The sequence below is a fragment of the Fistularia commersonii genome, chromosome 30 (genome assembly GCF_037954325.1).
Source record: "Fistularia commersonii isolate RoL2024-O1a breed Wild chromosome 30, RoL_Fcom_v1.0, whole genome shotgun sequence".
Classification (NCBI taxonomy): domain Eukaryota; kingdom Metazoa; phylum Chordata; class Actinopteri; order Syngnathiformes; family Fistulariidae; genus Fistularia; species Fistularia commersonii.
The window spans coordinates 2,102,932-2,130,000 of NC_141313.1; the positions used below are offsets into that span (position 1 = coordinate 2,102,932).

The window sequence follows — 27,069 nt, forward strand, 5'->3', positions numbered from 1 at the left end:
ACCATCCGAGTGTTGTTTCAGCCGAGGGGCCCGGGTTCGCCTCGGGACGCAAACTCCAAAACTGTGACAGCGGCGCCTGGGCGGGTTCAAACAACCATGGACTCCCAGCGCGCCGTCAGGATCACATCAGAAACTACCGGTGCTACGACTGATCACCTGAAGACGTGCGGTAACTCCCTTCACGGAGGAGGACGGATGGGAATTTTCTGTTCCCTTTTTCCTTAAAGACCAGTTCAGGTCCAAGCTCTCCAGCGCCTTGTTGACATAAGACACTATGTTAGCGTGTCACTACATATTTTTGCATGCCTTCGTCCAATCTGACGTGGAATCAAATTTAAATCGGTCATTTTCACCATGAGGAGAACTGTGACTTCTTTTTTTTTTTTTTTTAATTCTAGACGCAGAAATCTCCGAAACCAATGTCGGTAAACACGTCGAATATTAGCCAATCCGGCGTCTGGCTGTCAAACGGGCGCGTCCCGAGAGTGTCAGGGTGGCAACCGAGGCGCAGATGGCAGATTCCACTTCGATGTCAGCGTGTCGGCCTGAACAGCAACAAAAAAAAAAAAAACATTTTCAAAAAAAAAAAAAAAAATCCACATTGTGGCTCGGGAGTGGATTCGGCTGCTGGGAGCTTCTGGCGGTGAACGTCGTTCAGAGTCGGTTAAATACCTGTCCTGAAGCAGCCCCACAGCAGAAGGGGGTTGACGAGGAATTATTTTTATCGCTCGGGAGGAAGACGGGACGGCGGCTTCCAAACACCGGGAAACTTTGCAGCATTTCCTTCTTTTCACTTTGGAAAAGTTAAACCACAGCGGACCCTCTCATCTAGACGGAACACACAACAAAGAAACCCAGCGCGTCCTCGCGCCTCCATGTAATTGAAAAGGAATCGGTTGATTTGGCGCTTGAGTGACATTGTCACGCAGCGGCGGATCTATAAATCGGAAAGAATTAATTACTTCCGCGAGATGATTTGTGGACACGCGGCGTCGGACCACGCCAGCGTCCCGTCAGTGTGTGTGTGTGTGTGTGTGTGTGTGTGACGGCTGATACTTCTGGACAGCCTCTTCAGTGGAGCCTGCATGGGGGAAACCCTGCAGTATTGGATGGGTGTGTTTTGAAACTTACCTGACATTTAGCTTCTGTCCCCGGGGAGCGTGCACATACGCACACACGCCCCAGCATTTTAATTTGTGTCCGCTTCAGTCGGCGGGCGCGTCATGATACGAGCCGGCGTAACGCTAATCGCACGACGGGACAGACTTAACGCGGAGATGTTTGCCAATTTGCAAAAGCAAATTAGTTTGGGTTTCCGGCATTAGATGTTATTCCATAGAACTGCTTTGGCAGAGGAGATCAGAAGAAGCCAAGCATCCCAGATCGGCTCCTTCGCATTGCTGGGAAATCGCTCTCATTCTGTCGACACCGGAATGCTCGCCGAGCGACGAGCCACGCCCGGCGGGGGAAAAGGGTTTACCTGTTCAGACTGGCATTTCTCTAATTATCAACCCTTTTTTTCCCTTCTTCATAATAATCATATGCTAACCAGCGAAACATTGAGACGGATGAGCCATTTTAGATCCCCGGAGGGCCAATTTGTCTGCATTTGAGCAGAAATGTCCTTATTAAAATCCCCCTGCACTTTCGCGCTTCATCCCAGCGCAGACATTTGATTTACGGCGGGATCGGGCGCCACCTTTTTTTTTTTTTTTTTTCTCCCACGTGTCCGTCCGCGGCGTCATTATCGGGACGAGTTTCAGCGCAGACACGCAACAAGGCAAATCAGATGAGATCCCACAACGCGGGCGCTGGACGGAGGCACGGGAGCCGCGAGGCAGAATCGTACGGGGCGTCGGGAACGCTCGCTCGGGCCTCCACCCCGCCGGGCCGTCCGGCCTCCACCTCGACTGCAGTGATGTGACGGAGCGGCACTTGTGAGCGAGCGGGGCGTGTCCTCACTCGCTGCACAGAAGCTTCCAGCTCATCATGACACCCCTGGCACACCGAGTTCACACCGAGGCCTCCTGCTGGATGCCGGCGAGCAGAGCGGGTCTCCAGGACAATAATAATAACAATATGTTATTATTTAAGTGCGGGGAAATTCGTTCTCTGCAATGAACCCAGCGCCAGGGGGGCAGTGGTTCAGTGTCTTGCTCAGAAACACTTCGACACACAAGGAGGAGCCGGGAATCTGACCGACAATGTTCGGTTCCAAAGACGATTTGCTGCGCCGCCCTTAAACCTTAAACCGCCGCCAAATCAGACACAACAACAAGCGTCTACCGGTTCTCCGTGTAAAATAATCAGCTGAAAAAAAAAAAAAAACAAAAACGGCTTGACCGGCGACCAGGACACTGCAAAAATATGACCTTCTAGAAATCTGAAACTAGAGGCCGAGCGTCTCTTCTGTTTCAAAGGGCTCTTAGCCGTTTCCTGAAGTACACTCAGAAATTAACCGATTCCAGATAACAGTCTCTCGACGTCCGTGGCGGGAAAGCGTTATTTATCGCTTTGCTGATCGAGCACTTGATTTTCTTTTCACCCACAGCTTCGCCGGAGCAACTGGTCGTACGCACCTTCTTCAGGCACGTCGATAAAGCGGATGTCAATAAGCACGACTGGGCTTTAACTAACCGACAAATATCTAAGCACAACAAGTACAGTCACGTCGACGCGCGTGCGCGGCGGCTCGCCATCACGCCGCGCCGCTGGTGGTGCCTGCTTAATGCAGAGGACGTCTGACATTTCGGCGCCGACAAATGCTCCAGATTGCCAGCTTGTTTAACATAATGGTTATCTGCGGATCATTTGAAGATCCGTGCCGACGAAAATCAATGGCGGCATCCGTACATTCACGGCCCCAATTATGCGCTTCTCCGAACGACAGCGGCTTCCAATCAGAATGCCGGGTCTCTGCAGCTAAATCAATCATTCCTCTTCAAGGGAAAGGTTTTGGAGAATAGAGCGTCTGGTGCAGGAACAGAGTAACAAAAAAAAACCCAAAAAAACGACAAAACTCATGCAAATGATATTTCTCAGGTGACTGGAAGATAGGGAGATTGACAAAACACTTTCACTACAGTTTGACAAGTGTGTGTGAAGAGAAGCTATCTGGAAAAACAACAACCTCCGTTGCTATTGTGTCTCGATCCACGCCGACAGGCGCAGAGAAAGCCAACTTCCATGCAACCTGAGAAGGATCAGAGGGTCAAGCTGTAACAGGATTGGCTGGGTGTTGCACGACTTATCTCGAGGGATGCCGTGTTGTTTCGGCACCGGCGGAGGATGATCTTTCGTGCCGCCCGACGTCTGGCCATTAAAATGAATTGTCACTTTGTTTCTTGAAGCGATGACAAAAAAAAAAAAAACAACCTGCCCTGCAAGGCTGGAGTCTGGGCGTGCAACCGGGAGACCAACAGATGCAGATCAGCAGGAAGAGTTTTGAAAAAAATAACTGAATGCTCACCATTGAGCCACAGGCTGGATGTTTTTTTTTTCCCCCCCTGAAACACCCCGATGCTAACATACAAACCCCATGACCCCCACCAGGACAGACGCTCGGAAATATGAAGGTTACAAGGAGAAAAACACCACCACACAACACCACGTTAAGAGAAAGTCACCAAAGGTTATTCCAGGGGGCAAATTCCAATATTAAAACTCTGGACAGCGACATGACACGACTGATCCTTTTGGGTATAACATCATGGGGTTGGGGGGGGGGGGGGGGTCACCGTGCACCGGGTGGCTAACTTGCACTTGAAATGCAATAAAATACACACCGTGCATGCAAGTGTGTGTGTGTGTGTGTGTGTGTGTGTGTGTGTGTGTGTGTGTGTTGCAGGGCAGCGCAAGGGATGACGGTGCACTGCCCGCTCGCAGGCCCATGTGACTCGGTTACAAAGAGTCACGGCGCGTCGAGATGGTAGCCCCACCGCACCGGAGCCCGTCGGCTTCCGGGTTACAAACCGCCTCGCTGCCATGATGAGCGCCGGGCGCAGCGTGCGTGTGAAAAGCACGCTTTCGACTATTGTGAAATAATTAAAAATATCAAAATACAAAGCGGATCTTGAATAGTGACAGCAATCCCCACCCCCCATCCCGGCGTGTCACAACCGCCGGGAACCGGGCACTATTTTTCTTCTCGCCGCGGAGACGGACACGTTCAGCTCCGGTGTAAAGTTCCACCTGCCGCTGCGGATGCATTGCTAACAGTTACCCGTTTGACGTGCCCCAGAGATGGGGGTGGGGAGTTTAGCTAGCACCGCGGTGCTCGGACCGCTCGGTTTAAATGTCAGTGACCGACCCGGCATGGATCCGAATCCCCGCGGAGACCCCGCAGACGCCGGTCGACTCGGGGAAACGGAGCCGCCGTCCGGACTATGTTTCTCCGCGCAATGTTAATAAAGTTGTGTTCGAACCGGGGATGTTGATTATCAGGCGACACCGAATGAATCGACCGGCCGCCCGTCCGTTACCACTGCGGGCGACGGTTAACCCCCTCCTCCTCCTTCACGGAAGCCCCCAAAATATATATATATTCATATAAATCCCGACAGAGAAGATTTTAGCGTCACTTACCATGGATCGAACTCGTGGATGATGCTTTCGAACCGAATCACCGCGAAAAGTCTGGAGCTGAATCCGGCCAGGCAGGCCAGGAAGAGAATGCTAAACGAGAGTAAAGACTGCCACCCGGCCGGCTGTGTTAGTCCACCAGACAGGCCTCCCTTCCCGCCTCCTCCTCCTCCTCCTGCACCGGCGGCGGGCCGGCTGTTTCCGTGGACCGACCCTCCGGCGCTGGTGGTCGCTTTGTGCCTGCCGTCGCTGGCTGCGTGGTGCTCCGCCATTTCTGCGTGCGGTGTCGGTTGGGGGTTCGCTAGAGCGTCCCCGCAGCCACGCTCCCGTGTATCCCTCCGCCCCGCGCTGTCGTAAACTCCCCCCAAGTTGGGCGCCCCGCTCCGGCCTCGATATCCTCCGCTTCGCTTCCCGGCGGTTGGAAATAAAATGTTGTTTCGCGTCGCCACACCGAGAGACGATCGTTACGTCCCGTGATGTGCCCTCCTGCGCCACATCGGATCCGCAACAGTCAATCCGCGTCGATTCAACGCCGGCGGAAGTAGGAGGGGGATGGACGCGGTGGGCGGGGCCAAGCCAGGCCCCGGCGCCCTGTCACAAATCGACAGGTAGAAGGAGGCGGGGCTCCGCTCGGTTGAGCCAATCGCAGAGCGGTGCTGAGATGACGGACACACACTCTCACCAATGGGAAACGTCCAAATCAAGCCTCAACGACGAGATAATCCCCTTTCCATGTGAATTTGTGTCACCAGCCAAAGTTGCATGTGTGTGATACACTCTTCTTTATTTTTAATTGTTGTTCTTATTTTTTTATTTCTGTTTTCTGCCGCAGAGTCTCCACCCGGCTGAGCGTGCTGGCAGGCGGCGGTCGTGGTGAGGCGAAGATAAATGTTCAGTGCGAAGGGTAATATTTGTGTTGCCCTTGGAAGTCCTGGGCCGGGTGATGGAGAGGTAATAAAGATTGATGCCTCTCATCATTATCGGGTCCCCGAGCAAAGACCAGAAACACACCATTCATCACTCCCTCCAACTTGGATGGACTTTCACTACTCGCCCCCGGAGTCACGGAACGGACAGAATAAGGGGGGGAATAAAAAAAAAAAAAAAAAAAAAAAAAACTAAGCCGGGGGGCCTTTTGAACATTCCCAAACAAATGTTGTGATTTATGACGGTCTTCCGCTGTGTGCTCACACTCGCGCCGTTTCATAAAACCACCAGACACAGACTGCGAGGGTTATTGATTTATCCGCGATGTGATTTAGTCCCTTCGGGTGGAAGAACAGTGGTCCGACATGCTCCGGTGTTATTTTATAGGAAGGAGCGAGTGTGTTTGTTACATGGGAAATAACCCCCACCTCTGCCGGAACACCGGTTGCTGTGCTTCGGCACGGAAACAGACGCACCCTGAAGCGGAGTACAGTCAAAAAAAGCCAGAAGAAGACACTCTAATTGCTTATTATGTCCAAACAGATACACAAAACATCACTTCTTGTGATTCTTATTTTGCATTCTTGGCGTTCGCGGCTAATTTTACCGTTCAGAAACCCCCTCTTGCTTTTTCCGAAGCGTTTACGGCTAGCCCCTCAACCCTCTGCTTAGCGATAAAAAAAAAAAAAAAAAAAACACAAAATGAAATATTCATGCGGCGGAACTTGAATTTAAAAAAAAAAAACGTTTCAGTCGACTCGGGCGGAGAAGATGAAGGGGCCGATAAGGACGGCGAGCGGAGCGGGCCGAGGTCAACGGCGGCTCGGGAAACACGCACGGCTTCATACGGGACACGAACCGACTCCGCATTCTGGATGCGCTACCTTGGCGACGGAGGGATGGGAGAGGAGAAGGAGAGCGGGGAAGATTGCTTCAATCTCATCTGTTGTCAGAAGGCCAAACCCGGACGGAAGCCAGCCGGAGAGACGGCCGTTGCCAAGCCGAGCGGCTTTGCTCTCCTCTGGCTACAGAGGCGGACACGAATATTTGCCTTTGCTTTGTATTCCCTCTTTCTCGCTCTCTTCTGCCGGGGAACATTTCAGACCGGCTGAGTGTATTCCTGGCACCGCGAGGTGTCTGGCCCGCCCGTCCTGCCAGAGGCCGGCCTCGCGGGGAGCTGAAAAAGGGAGCCGCGGTGGCTTCGACCTTTCTCGCGTCGCCGGGCCGCCTCTCTTTGCACGTGCACGTGTGAAATGGATGGGAAGCGAATGAGACAAAGAGAGGGAAGAGGCTGGAGAGGAGAGCACGATCGTGGACGTATTACGTTGTCGTTCTTTCACTCAGTCTGGATATAGATTTTGCGGTCTGGGGCGCTCGGAGCCTGTCGGTGCTGTGATTGGACCAGAGCCGGGGTTCAACGTGGACCAATCACAGGGCCAGATATATAACCATTCAACCTTACACACTCCTGGACAGTTTGGGGTCTCCAGTGAACCTCCTGCATGTGTTTGGACAGCGGGAGGAACCTGGAGAACCTACAGAAACCTCATGCAGAACATGGAGGCTGCACACAGAAAGGCCTCCAGCAGGAAGCCGACCAGGGACCTTCTGGCTGTGACGCAGAACCGCCGACCGCTGCGCCGCCAAGACGCTCTGGATATGCTGCAGCTCCAGTGAACCTGAGCAGGACCAGACTCTGCAGGACCAGGATTTCTGGGACCAGACGTTGCAGGACCAGGCTCTGCAGGGTCAATTCTCTGCAAGACCATGATTTACAGGACCAGGCTCTGCAAGACCAGGCTTTGCAGGATCAGGCTCTGCAAGACCAGGCTTTGCAGGATCAGGCTCTGCAAGACCAGGCTCTGCAAGACCAGGCTCTGCAGGATCAGGCTCTGCAGGACCAGGATTTCTGGGACCAGACGTTGCAGGACCAGGCTCTGCAGGGTCAATTCTCTGCAAGACCATGATTTACAGGACCAGGCTCTGCAAGACCAGGCTTTGCAGGATCAGGCTCTGCAAGACCAGGCTCTGCAGGATCAGGCTCTGCAGGACCAGGATTTGCAGAACCAGGCTCTGCGAGACCAGGCTCTGCAAGACCAGGCTCTGCAGGATCAGGCTCTGCAGCACCAGGATTTGCAGGACCAGGCTCAGGCTCTGCAGGATCAGGCTCTGCAGGACCAGGATTTGCAGAACCAGGCTCTGCAGGACCAGGCTCTGCAGGGTCAGGCTCTGCAAGACCATGCTCTGCAGGACCAGGCTCTGTAGGACTTGGCTCTGCAGGACCATGATTTGCAGGACCAGGCTCTGCAGGACCAGGCTCTGCAGGATCAGGCTCTGCAGGACCATGCCCTGCAGGACCAGGATTTGCATGACCAGGCTCTGCAGGATCAGGCTCTGCAGGACCAGGCTCTGCAGGACCAGGATTTGCAGGACCAGGCTCAGGCGCTGCAAGACCATGCTCTGCAGGACCAGGATTTGCAGGACCAGGCTCTGCAGGAGCAGGCTCTTCAGAAGCAGGATCTGCAGGACCAGGATTTGCATGACCAGGATTATGCAGGACCATGCTCTGCTGGACCAGACTTTGCAGGATCAGGCTCTGCAAGACCAGGCTCTGCAGGACCAGGCTCTTCAGGACCAGGTTTTGCAGGACCAGGCTCTTCAGGACCAGGCTCTTCAGGACCAGGTTCTGCAGGACCAGGCTCTCCACACTCTTGGTTTCTTCACATTGACTGCGGATCAAGCGAGTCACGCGGGAGATCCTGGACTGGGCAGCAGCGCCGCCGACCACCTGTATCTGGGCGACCCGGTCCGTCTCACATCTCACGTAGAGCGAATGAATGTTGTCGTTGTCCGAAGCTCTTGGAGCTCCGGCACGTTCCTCCACGGGAGCTGGAGCCACTTCACAGATAGTCCAGGTGTTCCAGAACCCCTTCGGCCGGAGTCTGACACCGCAGAGGAGGACGGGAGGGAGACGAGCGCCGCCAGACGACTGTTTGTCAAAATAAATGCCGTTTTGTTGTTGTTTCTCTCACCTCGTCATTGTTTTGCGGTTACCGGGGAAACGCCGCTGGTTAGTGTTTAACCAAACTCCCCAGAGGGGACTGAAAACTATTTTGTTTCAGGGCTTCTGGAAAAATCCTATTTGAAGGAGGGGGTTCACACACACACACACACACACACACACACACATACACACACACTGAGATGGTGTGCTGGTTGGCTTCGCTCAGAGGACTGACCTTTAAGAATAATCCCGTCTCACCATTTTGGTTCTGCAAATGAAGACCAGGCGTGTTGAGTCACGCTGTGTGTGGAGAAACCACCACATCTGCTGCTCACCATCTCCTCCTGGTTGCTCCGGCTCAGAACAACACCAGCCCTTCTGCTCTTCCTTTTCATTTCCTTTGGCAGCCAATCACCTTCTCCATCTACCCAGTAGCCAATCACCTACCTCTATCTATCAAGCAGCCAATCCACCGCCTCCATCTAACCAACAGCCAATTATCTTCCTCCATCTCACCAGCAGCCAATCACCTACCTCTATCTATCAAGCAGCCAATTATCTTCCTCCATCTCACCAGCAGCCAATCACCTGCCTCCATCGATCAAGAAGCCAATTACCCGCCACCATTTAACCCATAGCCAATTACTTGCCTTCATTTAACTAACAGCCAATAACCTGCCTCCATCTAACCTGTAGCCAATCACCCGCCACCATCTAACCTGTGGCCAATCACCTGCCTCCATTTAACCAACAGCCAATTATCTTCCTCCATCTAACCAGCAGCCAATCACCTGCCTCCATCTATCAAGCACCCAATTACCCACCACCATTTAACCCATAGCCAATCACCTGCCTCCATTTAACCCTCTCACACCAGCTAACTTCCTGTCCTTCCCTCCATCCACAGACCTTCTCTCCAGTCTCCTTCTCGCCCTCCAACCTCAGCATCTTCTCCAGATCTCCACCGTTTGAGTCCAAACCATCTCAGTCTGGCTTGATCTCCAGAACATCTGCCTCGTTCCTGATCCTCTCCATCGCCTCACTTCCAGAGAGGAACCTCCACATCTCCGTCTCATGACATCTCTCCTCCACAGCTTCCACCTTCTTCACCTCCATGTATTCTCAAGCATTCCTTCGCTCCAACACGGTATCTGACTCCTTCTCCACACACACACACACACACACACACACAAACACACACACACACACACACACACAAAATGTGTGTTTGCTTGCAAGTGAACCAGTCAAGTTGCTGTTACCTTGATGTAGCAACAAGCTAACGCTCGTGGCTCCTCACAGGAAGCGTCTTCTCAGAACCAACGCTTTCAGACACAAGAGCCTGCAGAAGAACTCCAGAATCCAGACCTCCAGAACTCCAGAATCCAGACCTCCAGATCTCCAGACCTCCAGAAAAGGTCTGAGGAGGCACAGAAGAAACGCTCGCTAGCGGCTGTCGTCGAATAGCAACGAAGGTGTGCTCCGAATGTGTCAGCGGCTCAAATGAAGATGCAAAAGAAGCATTTAAAGTGGAACGGCTTGAAAAACATGTTTAATTGTGTGTGTGTGTGTGTGGGGGTGTGTGTGTGTTTTCAGACGGCTGGATTCCAATCACGCTCGTTTCGCTCTCCTTCACCCCAACCGATGAAATTGGACACTAATCCCGAAAAGTCCCGTTTGCGCGGAAACACGTCATGATCGCAAATCTACCGGCTAATTGTCGGCGCCGTTGCGTAAGAAAGTGGGACGCGGCGGGGGAATCCTGGAGAACCCGTGTGAGCCGGAACACACCGGAACTATGACACACTTTGTCCGTCATGGTGAAACACACACACACACACACACACACACACACGTGCGTGCGGGTATTTCAGCGTCGAACTGCAAAAGTTCTAGCTTCCCCGCACTTTCTTGAAAAACAACACCCATTGGGTTGTGGGTGGTTGCTATGGCAACGTGGATGAAATCTGATCGACAGGTGAGTCTGTGATTGACAGGCGATGTTCCGGGTTAAGCCCCGCCCCCTCGGACCGACCCTGTGAGCGGGAAGGAAGTGAACGTCAGGAAGGAGGCGTTCGCTGGAAAGCGGGAGGAGGTCCGAGCCGCCGCAGACGCCCGTCTGCTGCTTCTCTTCTTCTAAGAGACTTCTTCACGTCCTGATAAGGTTCCGGCAGCTTCTACTCCGCGCCTTTTGAAGTGACTCGCAGGCGAAAAGTGCAACAACTCAGGAGGATAAAGTGGGAAACGCGGGGAAACAGGAGAAATCTTCACCCGCCGCTTGACCTTTGACCCCTCATACACATCACTAGGGCGCATGCGTGTGTGTGCGCGTGCTCGTGCACGACTCGTCACTTGAGGCCGGATGTCACTTCCTGCGAGTACCGAGAGTGCAAACCGCAGGGTGACGGTAGATTGGCGTTGCCGTGGAAACGTGGAACCACATCCTCCTTGTCAGGACAAACAATCAAACCCGTCCCTCGGCCGTTGAGTGTGTGTGTGTGTGTGTGTGTGTGTGTGTGAGGGGTCTACTTTATAACGCCGCCTTGACGACACAGCAGCGCGTGGATCCTCCAAGAGAGGGAATTTGTGCGGACACGACGTGCGCTGGTTGCGTTGGATTGTGCGCGTGCACGTGCACGTGCGGAGGCAGGGAGCGGCGCTGAGGCAATCTCGCTTCCCTCACCGTTTACGGTTCCCGCCAGCCAACGCATCCTCTCAGGCAGCTTTGACTGATGTATGAGCCGTCGCCATGGCAACCGGAGAGCGGGAATGATAAGCGATTTTTGGCAAAACACACACACACACACACACGCACACACACACCGGATTATGACGGACCTACGATGATGGGATGAGCCGGCTTGGTCCCTTCGTAACCTACAAACACGCGTGTGTGTGTGTGTGTGTGTGTGTGTGTGTGTGTGTGTGTGTGTGTGTGTGTGTGTGTCACACCTGGAGCTCGGCTTCCTCTCCATCAGCTGGGCTTCTGTGGAGCGACAGCGCCCCCGTGTGGCCGAACACCGCAACTGCAGGGAGCGCCTTCATTTTTGTTTTCCTCGTGAATAAAATGTTGCACTTCTTCTTTGAGGAACATCAAGACAGACCTTCTCCTTCTGCTCCGGCCGACATGAAGGTCGCTGGAAGGAGGTCGGCTCAGCGTTCTTCACGACTGACCAGCTTCCTGGAAGTTCTTCGCTCAGACGTTCATCGGCACGCCGGGCTTTTCCCTGCAGCTCACGAGGGGAAGCGTGTGACCACACGATTACACGCTTCCCCTTTCGCACGCCGTCACATGACCACCCCCTCCCTCACCCTCCAACCCACCTTCCCACAGCGAGGAGGTGGAGAGCGGCTCCCGGCCTGGAGGAGCTTCCAGAAGATCAGCTACAACCTCTGACAACAAACACTGATAATGGCAGGCTTTTAATTATGGCTTTACAATTTTTATATAAAAACACACTCCTGGCCTGGACCTTTAACGTTCTCCGTCCAGGTCTCCACCGGGAGGTCCACCTCCGGCCGCAGACACATCTTCTCCCGTTTCTGAATGGAGACTTTCAGAGCAGGACACACTCTCTCTCTCACACACACACACACACACACAAAGCGTTTCCACGGAGGCCAATGTGGCTGTCCTCATTATTCAGTTCAAATTCCTTGAGAATGGAGATCCACGAGGACCAGATTATTTGTGGGGGGGGTCTCTCTCTCACACACACACACACACACACACACACACACACACACAGTTTTTTGGATTATATTAGTGTTAGCGACTGTCTCCTTTGGCAAACGTCTGACTCGGACAGCGTCCTCCTCCAAACTTCTCGTCCCTTTCCCGGTAAAGTGCAATCGAAGAGTTCGGCGACGCGTCCTCTGAGGCACCAAGAAGAAGGAGAAGAAGGAGAAGAAGAAGAAGAGGAGGAGATATCTTTGGCGATTTCAGTTTTGGGTTCCTTTTTCCAGTTTGCTCTCCTGTGACCCCTCGTGACATCATCGCCCGCAATCCCTCCGCCGTCCACAAGGGGGCGCCGTTCTCCGCCCGCCGCTACTTCTCGTCCACGACGATGATCTCCTCCTGGAGCTTCTCCTCCGAGTCGGAGCGCTCTGAAAGCTTCTCCAGGTCCTCCACTTCGTCGAAGCGCTCGGCCACGCACTGGGCGGTCAGACGGGCTTCGGGGTCGTGGTCCCAGCAGTCCTCGATGGAGGCGCAAACCATCTGCGTGCCCTGCAGGGGGAGCCATGGAGCGGGGTCACCTCACAGAGGTGTGTGTGTGTGAGTGTGTGTGTGTGTGTGTGTGTGTGTGTTGGAGCTTCTCACCGCGTGGCTGTTCCAGCTGTTGGGGATGTCGGGTCTGCCGTGGTCTCGGAGGACGCTGTCCTTCATGCTCTCCACGCACGGATGCTCCCTCAGGTTGCCGAACGGCGGCTCGTACGGTTTCACCTCTGTGGGGGGGTCAGGGCGTGGGGTTAATTGCGGGGGGCGGGGTCAAGGGGTCAAGGGTCGGCATGGGGTCGCCTTGACGACGACAACAAACCTAGTCACGACCGGCTCGGGATTTTTTTGTGTCGATTCGAGAAGGACGGAAGACGAGCGTGAAGGACGGAGCGCAAAGAAGGGCGACGCCGCGAAGGTGTGTTTTTGTTTTTTGTGGTTGAGTCAGTGAACATTGCACGGGTGGGAACCTTGAGACCCTTTACAAACTCACACACACTTTGCTCACACACACACACACACACACGGATATAGTGCAGAGAGCTAATCCCCTCATGGGTGAGTCCTGAGTTTTCGTTTTTTGCAGTTGAGTCGGTGAACGTGCACGGGTGGGAACTTTGAGACCCTTAACAACCTCTCACACTCACACACACACACACACACACACACACACACACACACACACACACACGGAGGATATAGTGGGGGGGGCTCATTTTCTCTTGGCTGTTTTTTGCGGTTCACACCTGGAAGTACAGAGTACTTGGTTCACATGGAATGGTGTCATGAGAGCTGAATCTCATAGAGGTACGTGTTAAAACACACACACACACACACACACACACACACACACACACACGCATGGATATAGAGCAGAGAGCTAATCACCTCATGGGTGAGTCCCAGTTTTCATTTTTTGGAGTTGAGTCAGTGAACATCACACAGACTGGAATCTTGAGACCGGCATCGTATAGAGATTTTCTCTCTCTCTCGTTCACACACACACACACACACACACACACACACACACACACACACACACACACACACACACACACACACACACACACACACACACACACACACACACACACACACACACACACGTAGCGCAGAGGGCTCGCTTCCTCATGGCCGAGTTTTCGTTTTTCCCGTGTCTGTTAACGTCGCACGGAAACCCGTCCACAGGTGTCAATGAGAAAGTGCTGTTGGATGATTGACAGCTGATAAGCCCCGCCTCCTCCCCGGCGCCCTGACTCGGGCTTTACAAACATCCCCGGATCCCAATCGCCATGACGATGGCGCGGAGAGGCTTACGGACGTTGGCGGCGCGCAAACCGATGGCGGCGTCGAATCTCTCACGCCATCGAAAGCGAAGAATCAGCAGTCGTGTCGCTCTCTGACAGCCGGCTCAGAAAAAAACACGGCATTGTGAAACCTGCTGACGGGGAGGCGGGAAACTCTTGCGGCCACACCGTGTGTGTGTGTGTGTGTGTGTGTGTGTGTGTCGGTCATACACACACACACACACACACACACTCTCCGCCAGCTGAACATTTCCATGTTATCACAGAAACACCGTCTGTTTCCCAAAGTCTGCCTTCACCCGCTGGCTTTCATTACACTTGTCAGAATCACACACACACACACACACACACACACACACACAGCATGCCTGACGTGTGCGTCAGCTAGCAAGCTGGCTAGCTCGCCGGAGCTGGACTGACTTTCACCCTGCGGTGTCAAAGGTCGGCGGTTCCAACAACTTGTCCTCAGGTGGGGACTCTCTCCGCGAGACACACACACACACACACACACACACACACACACACACACACACCATGCCACCAGGCCCTTCAGTCTTGAAGGGGTTGACGGTCTGACATCTGGAGAGCAGCTGGTGTATCCCCTCCTCCTCCTCCTCCTTCTTCTCCTTCTTCTTCTTCTCCTCTTCTTCTTCTCCTTCTTCTTCTTCTTCTCCTTCTTCTCCTCCCTTTTCTGGCCCAACCTCTGCCTCCTGGGACCGAAGGAATTTCTCCGTCGACCGCTCTGCTCTCCATACCACTCGGCTATTATCCCCCGCTTCGCCCCACCCGCCTGGAGGGGGGAACGCCCTCGTCGGCTTCCCAAGCCCTAAATCTGGACTGTCTAAATTATACAGCAGGAACATTTACTCCACACACACACACACACACACACACACACACACACACACACACACACACACACACACACACACACACACACACACACACACACACACAGCTTAGAATCCACAACTTTCCCCTGTGGAGGTGTGTGTCTCCCTGTTTCCCCAAGACTCGGAGAGATGAGGATGGCAGGTTGTCGCTTCAAGGCTGACTGACAAGTGTCTCACACACACACACACACACACACACACACACACAGACAAACACACACAGACAAACACACACGCACACAGGTTGGTCGTGCAGGACTATGTTAATAACATGATGGTTCGGGGTTGGACGCAGATGTTTTAGGTTTATCCCGGCATGCTAAGGGTTAGCCACCTGGTGGCTGGAGTGGGAGTGGGAGTGGGAGTGGGAGTGGGAGTGGGGGGTCTCGGGTCCCACTCTGTAAACACACACTCCGGCTCCACAGCCGTGTTACTGCATCTCCTCAGTGCGAAATTCTTTCCACCTTACTCAAGACCGTCAGAGGAAGACGAGGACGAGGAGGAGGAGGTTCTGCAAACCAGCTGCAGATTTCACCCTTTAGCAAGACGCTGCGACTGGACGTCTGTCTGCAGAGGACTGTCCGCTCACCTGCTGTGTGTGTGTGTGTGTGTGTGTGTGTGTGTTTTTCTGTTCTGTGTGTGTGTGACGACGTCCCTTTTTAGGATGTTCTTTTATATACTGCCGCTTGGACACAGTGTAATTACACCTATAAATACATGTGTTTGCAAAGAGGGCTGAGGGGGGGAGGTGTGTGTGTGTGTGTGTGTGTGTGTGTGTGTGTGTGTGTGAATGGAACCGTTGTCCCTCAAATCCCGCAAGAGGAAACCAGCAGAGCCCGGCTGTTCGTCCTCCGGCGGCGGCGGGATGGATCTGTTTAGAGACGGCGGCGGCCGTTCCCATGGCCGTGGGAAAAAAACAGGAAGTCGCCATTTTTTTTTTTTTTTTTTCTTTTCAAAAGGTGAAGGCGGGGAGGAAACGTCAGCGGGGGGTCGGCCGGGCATTTTCTGTTTTCTTCTTCTGACGATTCTGACCGAGGGTAACAGTGAAATGCGCCTCCGGGGGCAAAACAGGAAGGAGCTACCACCGCCGCCACCGCCGCCGCCGCCGCCGCCGCCGCCCCCATCTCCTCCTGTCACAATGGAAAGCCTTCACAGAAGCGTCTCGACCCACAGAGATGGTCGGGTGGACATGAAAAGTCACGCCATCTACTCGGGCTTCTTGTTTCAGCTCGAAAGTCAGGTTCCACACACACACACACACACACACATATACAGTGTGAAACTCCACAGTTAGCAGCTAATGCTCATGCATTAGCAGCTAATGCTAATGCGAGGGGAAACACCGACTCCTCCTCGATGCTTCAAGTTGAAACCCGGGGGTACGTCCCCTTGTGGTTGCCGTGGCGACTCACCTCCGATGGTGCTGCACCTGGAGATCATCTCCCACAGCACCAGGGCCATGGAGTAAACGTCGGCCTGCTTGAAGGACTCGATGTTCTCCAGGTTGATCTTGGACTCCAGGACCTCGGGCGCCATGTACCTGGCCGTCCCCACCTGAGCGGAAGGAGAGCGGCGGTCAGACGGGGTAAAAAAGGGGCGCTTGGGGGTCAAAGGTCAGGGGGTGTCTACCTGCCCGCTGTTGGCCAGCTCGTCCACCGACAGCGTGTTGTCCAGACGCAGCGCCAACCCGAAGTCGCACAGGCAGCAGGTCAGGTCGCTCTTCACCAGGATGTTGGAGCTCTTGATGTCCCTGTGCGCGATGGGCACCTTGTAGCGTCCGCACTGGGTGTGGTCGCTGTGGAGGTGGGCCAGGCCGTGGGCCAGCGACCCCCCGAGGAGCCACAGGTCGCGCCAGCTGAGGACGTGGTGGATCAGGTAGTCCTGGAGGTTCCCTCGCGGCTGGAAGGCGGTGATCAACCAGTACTGTCTCTGCGCCTTGCGCTCCTCCGCCGTCAGGAAGTGCAGCACGTTTTCGTGCCGCAGGTCGGCGTCGGAGAAAATATCCTTCTCGTTCTTCCAGGAGGCGTACTCCTCGTAGGAGAAGATCTTCACCGCCACCGTCTCGAAGCCCTGCTCCTCGCTGACGGAGGATCCCTGCTTCAGCTTGGCCTTGTAGACCTCGGCGAAGCGTCCCTTCCCCACCTGCGCGTCCAGCTCGATGGGCAGCAGCTCCGTGTTGTGGTTGAGGTTGTTGGCGTGCGTGGAGCTGCTGTCCGAGCCCTCGTTGTCCCCCATGATGGCGCGCCCGTCGCTGAAGTCCAGCGGCGGGCCTTTCTTGCGGCGGGCGCTAGCTCGGCGCTGGCGGTACACGCGGTAGCAGTAGAAGGCGGCGACGACCACGACGGCCATCACCAGGAGGGGAACCAGGCTCACCAGGATGACGGCGATCTGGGAGTCCATGTCTGCGGGGGGGAAACGTGGGTTTAGCGCCGCGCATGAGGAACCTGAGGAAGCGACGGTTCCAACTCCTTCACCGACCGCACATTGTGTCTCTTTATAGCTCCTTTGGGCGGGAAAGCGTACGCACGCTTTCGCCGCCGCCGCCGCCGCCGCCAAGGAACATCTATAAAAAGCGTCTCCAGACACAACACAGAGGAGGCCCCCGTTGTATCTGGAACTTTCTCCTGCAGGCTTCTCGCCTGGAGGAGTGTCGCGGAGCTGCGAGGAGGTGGGGCGGCGTGGGCACGGAGCTCGCCGCCCGCTCTCTTTTCCTTCTAAACAGGAAACCACATGTCTGAGATCCTCGCCGGGGCCCCCCGCTCGTTTGTTTTGGTTTTTCGCGGCCAGGATCCATTCCTCAAAACAGCCTCCGCCTCTCGGAGGGCGCGTTGAGGCGTCCTTGGCCGGCGCGAAGGTGAAGGACGGGACCCCGCGGATCTCCGCGCCTTCTGGAGTGCGGCAGTGTTTCCATGACGCGCCGCAGATGCTTCCAATTTAGCCTCGGGGAAACGTACCTCGCTATTATTCCCGCCTGGACGCCGCGGCCCGCTCCCAGAACCTTCTGCCGCACATGTGCCTGCGCTCGAGCGTGACGGCGAACATGATAAGAACCGGCGCGCGCGAGATGTTAGCATGTTATGCTAAGCAGATGTAACAGCTATTTCCGCGGTGTTTAACTTAGCACGACCGCAACGGTACAGCTAAAACTGCGGTACTGAGAGTACTCGGTACTTCCAGGAAGTGCTTCTTCTACGACCCGTGATCTCCTGAGAACTTCCAGGAACGAGGTCTCAGCTCAATGACCGGACAATTTAGAGTCCTGAATCGACCCACCGGCTGCTTTGGGAACTGTGGAAGTGGGTGGAGAACCTGGAGGAGCACCAGGACCACCGGAGCGGTCGACGTTGACGGACCTTCTCGCCGCTTGGACTTACAGGAGTTGAAGAAGATGATGTCGTTGCACTCTTCGTCGGAACAGGAGCAGATGAAGAACAGCGAGCCCATGCCCTTGCGCTCCTTCATCTCGCACCTGCTGGTGTTGTAGTCCTCAAGGAAGAGCCCGTAGAGCTTGTGCGCCGGGTTGTGGCATACCGTGTCGAAGGTGACGTTGTCGTCCTTCTTCCTCCTTTTGGAACGGAGACAAAACAGCGCGACCAGGTTACATGAGGCCCGTCATTAGTCCAGAAGTGAAGCCGGAGTGTGTTTTGGGCAAAACATGGACGAACCCCGGTCAAATTCCTGTCCCTTGAAGAGCCCTGGTCTCCAGGAGCAGCCGGGTATAAATGCTAGCTTACCAAATACTGACGCACACGTCGTCGACGTGGGGGCAGATGGACGTGATGTTGCACTCCACCTTGCAGCTACGCCTGCCGTTGCACTTGGTGGCCTGCACGTCGCAGAACCTGCATAGCTTTCGCACCTTCATGATGGTGGCCTCTGGGGACAAGAGAAGAGTCAAAATCAGTTCCTGTCCAAAAAGGGGCGGAGCTCAATTCACCCGTGACGGCAAACGATTCTTTTTAGCAACTGCGGTTGGAACGAATTGGGTTTTTGGGTCGTCCGAGTCACCGAGTCATCTGAGCGAGTCGTTTGTTCAGTTTACCGAGTGAATCGTTCGTTTTGCGAGTGGCTGACAACTACTGAGTGAGTTGTTCGTTTTGTGACTCAGCGAGTCGTTTAATTTTGGGAGCGAGGGAGCGACTGAGCTGCCGCGTTTGCCGGGTTACTGACCGAGTTGATCGTTTTGTGATTTTGGAGTGCTACTCCGAGCTACCGAATCACTCCGATGATTTACCAGATGAGTCGTTCGTTCTGCGATTGGGGAGGGATGCCGAGTGCTACCGAGTGAGTTGTTCATTTTGAGACTGGCGACACTGAGTCGCTGAGCGAGTCGCTCATTTTGAGAGTTGGGGGGGGGCGACTCAGAGCTACTGGGATGTTTCTCATGTTACTGACTGAGTCGTTTGTTTTGTAAATGGGGACGGGTACACAAAGATATGGGGTTGTTTGTCGCGTTACTGACTGAGTTTGTTTGTGATTTTAGCTCCTCTGAGCTGTCGAGTCACTCCACTGATGTATCAGATGAGTGGTTCGTTTCGCAAACGGCGAGGGAAGCTGAGAGCAACCAAACGAGTCGTTCATATTGTAACAGGGGAGGGATAGTTTGAGTGACTGAGTGAGTCGTTTGTTTTGTGACCGGGAATGGCTGCTAACAGCTACCGAGTCGGTCCTTCATCGACATACCGAGTGAGTTGTTCGTTCTGCGACTCACTCAAGAAACCAGAGCTGCTGCTCTTCCCACATGGCTAATTCACCGATTCACTTGATATATTTATACAAATTCAGTTAGATTAGTCCTGCAACAGTGACTTTTTGTCTTGTCTCTTTTTCGCAGTTAGCTAGCAGCGGCAGAGACGACTTAACGAACGAGTAAATAGAGACAAAGACTCATTCAAACGACTCTCCGGTTTTGAACGACTCGTTCACGACTCGCACATCGGCCACGGTGACGGCCCGGCGGTCGTGCTCAGACTCGTCCCTGCACGCCGTTACCGAGGAGACAGATGGGACGGCGTGTCGAGAGCCTGCGGGTTTGATAATCGTCCGCGGAGACAAAACACGCCAGACAAGAACTGCGAACGAAAAGGAAACGGGAGGGGGGGGGGAGGGATCGCCGCCACGAATCGACGAAGGCGGCGGGGGAATTTTTACGAATTTTACGTGAAGACGCGCATCGGATGACGCCTTGAGGAAGGAGGCAGAGGGGGGTGGAAGACCCTCACACTCCCTTCCTGCCCCGGGTAAAAGTGTGTGTCGAAAGAGTGCCGGGAGCTCGGGGGTGTTCCAGAAGACGGAGAAAAAATGGCTGCCTGTTTGCGTTTCGGGACAGGAAGTTTTTGCGCAACGACGTGGCAAATAAAGCCGCCAGAACGGCAAAAGTAAACCACACGACCGCGGGAGCTGAACCTGCTGAAAATGATTTTAAAACCAGCCGCTACGTTAGCCGCTAGGCTAACCAGACAATTAGCACGGCGGCCCGCTCCGATTGGTCGGATGTCTGTAGAGGAGAGCGAGGACAAGCGGAGTGGAGTCGACGTCAACGCGGGCGAACCTCCAGACCTCGGTGTGTGTTTGCTCACCACACCAGCAGGAGGAGATATATATATGTGTGTGTGTGTGTGTGTGTGTGTAGAGAAAGACCTCTTTGTCGTACATTTCTGCCTGGCAGGACCTGGAATAGGAACGACCTGCATGACGCGGCGTGCACGGCCAACATTAGTGGCATCCGGTTACCGCACACACACACACACACACACACACACACACACACACACATACACAGCAGGCAATGAGAACTCTTTTTGAGGAGCAAAAGTTGTTTTGTTGGTTCAGCACCGGATGGTTTAGATGTGAATCATGGGGGGGAGGGGGAGGTCTGAGTACTCCCGGTGTGTGTGTGTGTGTGTGTGTGTGTGTGTGTGTGTGTGTGTGTGTGTGTGTAATTGTAGCATTAGAAGAGCCCCTCTGAAGGAGTGTGTCATTTTCAGTCAAGAGGAGGGCCGGAGGAGGGTGGCAGTAATTGTCACCTTAGGCTGTGTCTAATTGCAGGGATGGTAATGGAGTGTGTGTGTGTGTGTGTGTGTGTGTGTGTGTCAGAGAAAACTCTGTAAAAACAGGTGACACATCCAAGGGGGGGGGTTGACGCACAATTAACGCACGTGAAACATTTCCATTTTAAGGCAGGAGGAGCGGCGGGAGAACAACAGAAGAAGAAGAGGAACAAGACGAGACTCCACTTTGGTAAAACGAGCATTTCAAGAGGAAGGAAATACTTTGAAACACACACACACACACACGCACACACACACAGATAGATAGCCAGACAGACAGACAGACAGACGCACACGCACACGCAAACTCACCGCGTTCGGGCAGGACCCCCGCAAAGAGTATGGCCCCGCACCAGAAGGCGGACAGCCGGAGCAGCGCCATCGGGGCTCCGCTGCGCTTCCACGCCGCGCTCCGCGCCGCTCCGCCGGGCTTCGGGCCGCGGCGGCAGTCGTGGCTCCCTGGAAGCGTCCGGAGGCCCCGGGGCGGCGGCGCAGTCCTCGTCTCCTGCACTGAGTCACGGCCGCAGCACTTTTACATTAAACAGGAAATCTTCGGAGGGGCCGGACCGCCTCCTCCTCTTCCTCCTCCTCTTCCTCCTCCTTCTTCCTTTTTCTTCTTTTTCTTCTTCTTCTTCTTCTTCTTCTTCTCCCAGCCGTGCGTCTCTGAGCGTGGCACCAGGAGGACCTGCTGTGACCTCCTTCCCCCCAAAACAAAAACATAAACAAAAAACAAAAACACTCCTTTATTTTGAAAAAAACTTCTTGACTTTTAGAGTTCTCGTGACTGCAGTGTGTGTGTGTGTGTGTGTGTGTGTGTGTGTTTCAATGACGTCATGCCTCGACCCCCCCCCCCCCCCAAAGTTTATGCTCTGCTGAGCTGGGAAGGAACTATTTCACGTGCACGTTGCCGGGCGTGATTCGCCACATGATGACCTCAACTGGTGTGAAGCTCAGGTTGGTCCAGTTCAGTGTGTGTGTGTGTGTGTGGCTGTGCATGTGTGTTTCTGCGGCTGGTTGAACAACACATTTCAACACACACTCTTGGTGTGTGTGTGTGTGTGTGTGTGTGTGTCTTGTGATCAGAAGGACCTGAATCTGAGAGCGAGGGTAGAAAACATCTTCTGTCTTCTCGCCTCCTCAGCCCAGAGGATCTCAGTCGCTGTCAATCAAAAGTCTCGAACAGCCAATGGGAAAGAGGAGGCGGGACACAGGAAGTGATGTCACAAGACGACAGGCATTAGCGTCAAAACGAAGATGGCCGAGAACTGATGAAGCCGAAGAAGAAGAGGACTGCAGTCATGGAGGACCAAGTGGATGGAGAAGCCCTCCAGGAGGAACCTGGAGGAACCTGGAGGAGACAGAAGGAGGAGACAGGAAGAACCTGGAGGAGCATGGATGAACCAAGAGGAGCACAGGAGGTGATTGGAGGAAACAGGAGGAACCAGGGGGGACCTGGAGGAACCTGGAGGAACCAGGAGGAACCTGGAGGAACATGGCAGAACCAGGAAGAACCCGGAGGAACCAGGAGGAACCAGGAGGAACCTGGAAGAACCAGGAGGAGCATGATGGAACCAGGAGGAACCAGGATGAACCAAGAGGAGCACGGGAGGAGGTGGGAGGAGACAGGAGGAACATGGTGGAACCAGGAAGAACCTGGAGGAACATGGTGGAACCAGGAAGAACCCGGAGGAACCAGGAGGAGCCTGGAGGAACCAGGAAGAGCCTGGAGGAACCAGGGGGAACATGCTCGCCGCCGACCTCTACTGTTGCTGAGGCCGACACGCTAATGCTAACTCCTAGCATCATTGGGGTGGCTGCAGCTGTGTGTGTGTGTGTGTGTGTGTGTGTGTGTGTGTGTGTGTGTGTGTGTGTGGAACCTGCTCTGAGGTCTGTGACTACTCCCTGTGGTGGTGATGGGATGGAGAGGAGGGTCAAACACAAATTACAGAGAGCAGAAGATCTAAGAGAAGAGGGCAGGAGCTAACTGCCCCCCCGCCCACATGAAATACTTCCACAGGATCCACAACGTGCACGGAAAACACAGCACGTGCAACCACACCTGAACACACCACACTGAACCACACACACACACACTACTACACACACTGGGTACAGTACACACTGTACTACACACTGGACTACACACACACTGGGTATAGTACACACTAAACTGCACATACCGTACTACACACTGCGGGTACAGTACACACTGTACTACACACAGTGTACTACACAGGCTGAGTACAGTACACACTGTATACTCCACACAGTGTACTACACACGCTGAGTACAGTACACACTGTACTACATACTGGACTACACACACTGGGTACAGTACACACTGTACTACACACTGGACTACACACACTGGGTACAGTACACACTGTACTACACACTGGACTACACACACTGGGTACAGTACACACTGTACTACACACTGGACTACACACACTGGGTACAGTACACACTGGACTACACACACTGTACTACTCATTCTGGGTACAGTATACATAGTAGTACATACATACTGCACTACACAAACTGTACTAAACAGTGGGGACAGTACACACTGTACTACACACACTGGGTACAACGCACACTGTACTACACAAACTGTACTACACGCCGTACTACACACAGTAATACACACACTGAGTACGGTACACACACTGGGTACAGTGCACAGTACTACACACACATTAGTACACACATTAGGTACAGGATAGTGTCACCTGTCAATCATAGAATCACCTGTCAATCATAGAATCACCTGTCAATCATAGAATCACCTGTCAATCACAGGGTCACCTGTCAATCATAGAATCACATACACAGCAAACCAACAAATTCTCCCTCTCATTGACATTGTTCTACTGCGTAAAAATACAAATACTACATCTAAATTCCCACGACTACGACCCCGTTCTTCTTCTGTTGCTGTTTGTCGGTGGGAAACCATCAAATGAAGCCGTCCCTCGCCGTTTGGCGAGGGGGTGGGGGGGGTCGGGGGGTCGGGTGGGGGGGGGGGGTCGCCCGGGGATCCAGCGGCTGCCGGCTGGGCGTGCCAGCACAGGAAGCGGCACTCATCCTGTGCCACCTTCTGCTCTTGTTGCAGACAGGAAATACCACCATGACCCGACACTGATAAGGACGGCGAGTTGAAGCGCGGCCACGCGGTGCACAATGGTACGCGGCGGCGCACAATGGGCTGCGTTGACGCTGCGCGTACGGGGGGCGAAAGCGAGAGCCCGATAGAGGCCGCAGATTAAGAACCTGCGCTTCGGCGTGGCTTTTTGCCGTGGGACGTCCCGCTTCGGATCCGGGGTCCCGCCCCTCCTTCGGACGTCAGAACGAAGCGCGCCGGAATGTTCCACGTGAAGGATTATGGCGACGGCCAGAAGGGGGAACGCCCGGCGACGCGTGGAAATAAAATGCGACGAAACGAACAACTCCGGAGAGCGTTTTATTTCAAATATTTGATTCATCCATACGTTCTCCATGCAGTGCATCCCAAAAATATACTGAACCATAAAAAGACATGCAAGCATTCACCCTCTCATTCACGTCATATCAACATAAAAACATTCACACGTCATATGAAGACTTACCGCAGTCAATATTCACTATTTCATTATTTTGTCACATAAAGACGTGCAACAGACGTGCAAAGATTCACCCATACGGAGTCATTCATTCACATGGTATATAAAAACATACAAACATTCACACATCATATGAAAACTTACCACAGTCAATAGTCACCCTCTCATTCTTATGTCCCATAAAGACGTGCAACAACGTGCAACAGACGTGCAACAACGTGCAACAGTATATAAAGACGTGCAACAACGTGCAACAGTATATAAAGACGTGCAAAGATTCACTCTTTCATTCACACGTCATATGGAGTCATTCATTCACATGGTTTATAAAAACATACAAACATTCACACGTCATATGAAGACTGACCACAGTCAGTATTCACTATTTCATTATTATGTCGCATAAAGACGTGCAACAACGTGCAACAGACGTGCAAAGATTCACCCTTTCATTCACACATCATATGGAGTCATTCATTCACATGGTATATAAAAACATACAAACATTCACACGTCATATGAAAACTTACCACAGTCAATAGTCACCCTCTCATTCTTATGTCCCATAAAGACGTGCAACAACGTGCAACAGACGTGCAACAACGTGCAACAGTATATAAAGACGTGCAACAACGTGCAACAGTATATAAAGACGTGCAAAGATTCACTCTTTCATTCACACATCATATGGAGTCTTTCATTCACATGGTATATAAAAACATACAAACATTCACACGTCATATGAAAACTTACCACAGTCAATAGTCACCCTCTCATTCTTATGTCCCATAAAGACGTGCAACAACGTGCAACAGACGTGCAACAACGTGCAACAGTATATAAAGACGTGCAACAACGTGCAACAGTATATAAAGACGTGCAAAGATTCACTCTTTCATTCACACATCATATGGAGTCTTTCATTCACATGGTATATAAAAACAAACAAGCATTCACTCATTCATATATACAGTACATACACACACACACACACACACACACACACACACACTCCAGGTCTATGTGCACCTCCGCTTCCACCTCCCTCGGTTCCTGTTTATCTTCGCTGATGGGAGGAGCCTCCTCGGGCGCCGCCTCAATGCCGCAGATTAGCCTAGCGTGCATTAGCCTAGCGTGCATTAGCCTAGCGCGGATCAGCCGTACATCCCGGACGCGAAGCCCGCCCGTCAAAGAGGAAGCCGGCCGTCCGAGCAGGAAGTGACCCGGCCTCCACCTTCCACCTCCACCTCCACTCGCCGCCTCCTTTGTTTTGGGCGCAGCTGTTCCGTGAAGGGCGGGCGGGCGGCGTGACAGATATTCTTAGCGGCACATGAGGTGAAAAGGTCGGGGGTTCCCGATCTGATAAGACAGAAAAAGCAATGCGTACGTGTGTGTGTGTGTGTGTGTGTGTGTGTGTGTGTTGGACCATCTGGCCTCATGAAGCTGAGCTTTCCCCATTAGCGTGACAGGAGCGCGAGCACAATGGCGGTAGCGCGGCGGCGCTGCGGCATGGCGTATTGTCCCGGCGCGGTCGCCGCTCGGCCGCGGCGTAAAAACAGCCGCTCAACCGGCCCTGAAATGACAGGGTTGCGTTTTTTTCATTGTCGGCGGGACAATCGGCGGCGTGCCGAGGGCGGCGAGGTATGCCGAGTATTTCCAAAGAATACCTTCCACATAAGTGCAAATTACGATATCCTGATTGGGTGCCGGCCCGCCGCGCGACAGGGGATGCGGTCGCTCCGCCAGACGTGAGTGGGCGGCGCCGACTCCGCCCCTTTTCCAGGAAGTGTCCGAAATACACCGGCGGGGTTCGGATGCTAACGCCCACAACATCTGGAGGGGCGGAGGAAGGAGGAAAAAAAAATGCATGTGTGTGTGTGTGTGTGTGTGTGTGTGTGTGTGTGTGTGTGTGTGTGTGGTTCACACCTCCAGGTCACTTTGATTTTGATTCGACTCCAGATGTTTACTTCAGGATGTTCCTTCCTGCTCATCTGAGCCACTTCCTGTTGACGCTGGGTCGTGGGGGCGGGGCTTAACCTGGACGGGCAGCTGTCAATCACAGCCAGCCGTCTGTTGTCCTTCTCACCTGCAGGTTCTTCAGCTTCCAGGTGGGAGAACCTGGAGAGAAAACGTGGAGGAACCTGTGAGGAACCTTGGAAGGAGATCCAGGACATTTTGTTTGTAGCATCAAGGGTTTCCTCCTCAGGTCCAGGAGGCTCCTCCACCTTCTGAGGCAGTTTGTTGGCACTGAGGTCCTCAACCCACCTTCTACCCACTGAGGTCTCCAGATGTCATGGTGGCAGTCTTCTGCAGCAGTTCTGCTCCGGTCCACAGAGCTTCCTGGTTCCTCGTGAGTCCTCCAGGCTTCTCCAGGTTCTACCAGAGTTCTTCTGGCTCCTCCTGGTTCCTCCAGGCTCCTCCAAGCTCCTTCTGGTTCCACCATGCTCCTCCAGGCTCTTCCAGGCTCCTCCTGGTTCTTTCAGGCTCCT

At 53.7% G+C, this 27,069-nt stretch overlaps 2 protein-coding genes across 3 annotated transcripts in view; both read right to left on the reverse strand.

The window, feature by feature from the left end:
- stt3b (STT3 oligosaccharyltransferase complex catalytic subunit B) overlaps window positions 1-5,099 on the reverse strand; it is a 51,940-nt gene extending 46,841 nt beyond the window's left edge. Inside the window, exon 1 of the mRNA XM_086178500.1 lies at window positions 4,585-5,099. Within this exon, the coding sequence (XP_086034626.1) occupies window positions 4,585-4,853 (269 nt within the window). The 5' untranslated portion in view covers window positions 4,854-5,099. The remainder of the gene's footprint in view (window positions 1-4,584) is intronic.
- A 6,810-nt stretch (window positions 5,100-11,909) lies between these two features.
- Window positions 11,910-27,069, reverse strand: part of LOC147216059 (TGF-beta receptor type-2-like) — a 15,391-nt gene continuing 231 nt past the window's right edge. The window contains exons 1-9 of one of the 2 annotated variants that reach the window (XM_086178502.1): window positions 26,846-27,069; window positions 26,507-26,698; window positions 21,291-21,676; window positions 18,663-18,804; window positions 18,303-18,493; window positions 16,558-17,330; window positions 16,341-16,482; window positions 12,834-12,958; window positions 11,910-12,740 (exon numbers count right to left, since the gene is read on the reverse strand). The exon at window positions 26,846-27,069 is cut by the window's right edge and continues 231 nt beyond it. In XM_086178502.1, the coding sequence (XP_086034628.1) occupies window positions 12,561-12,740; window positions 12,834-12,958; window positions 16,341-16,482; window positions 16,558-17,330; window positions 18,303-18,493; window positions 18,663-18,804; window positions 21,291-21,360 (1,623 nt within the window). In that variant the 5' untranslated portion in view covers window positions 21,361-21,676; window positions 26,507-26,698; window positions 26,846-27,069 and the 3' untranslated portion in view covers window positions 11,910-12,560. Of the gene's footprint in view, window positions 12,741-12,833; window positions 12,959-16,340; window positions 16,483-16,557; window positions 17,331-18,302; window positions 18,494-18,662; window positions 18,805-21,290; window positions 21,763-26,506; window positions 26,699-26,845 lie in introns of those variants that run through there. The other variant, XM_086178503.1, reaches the window with a different exon arrangement.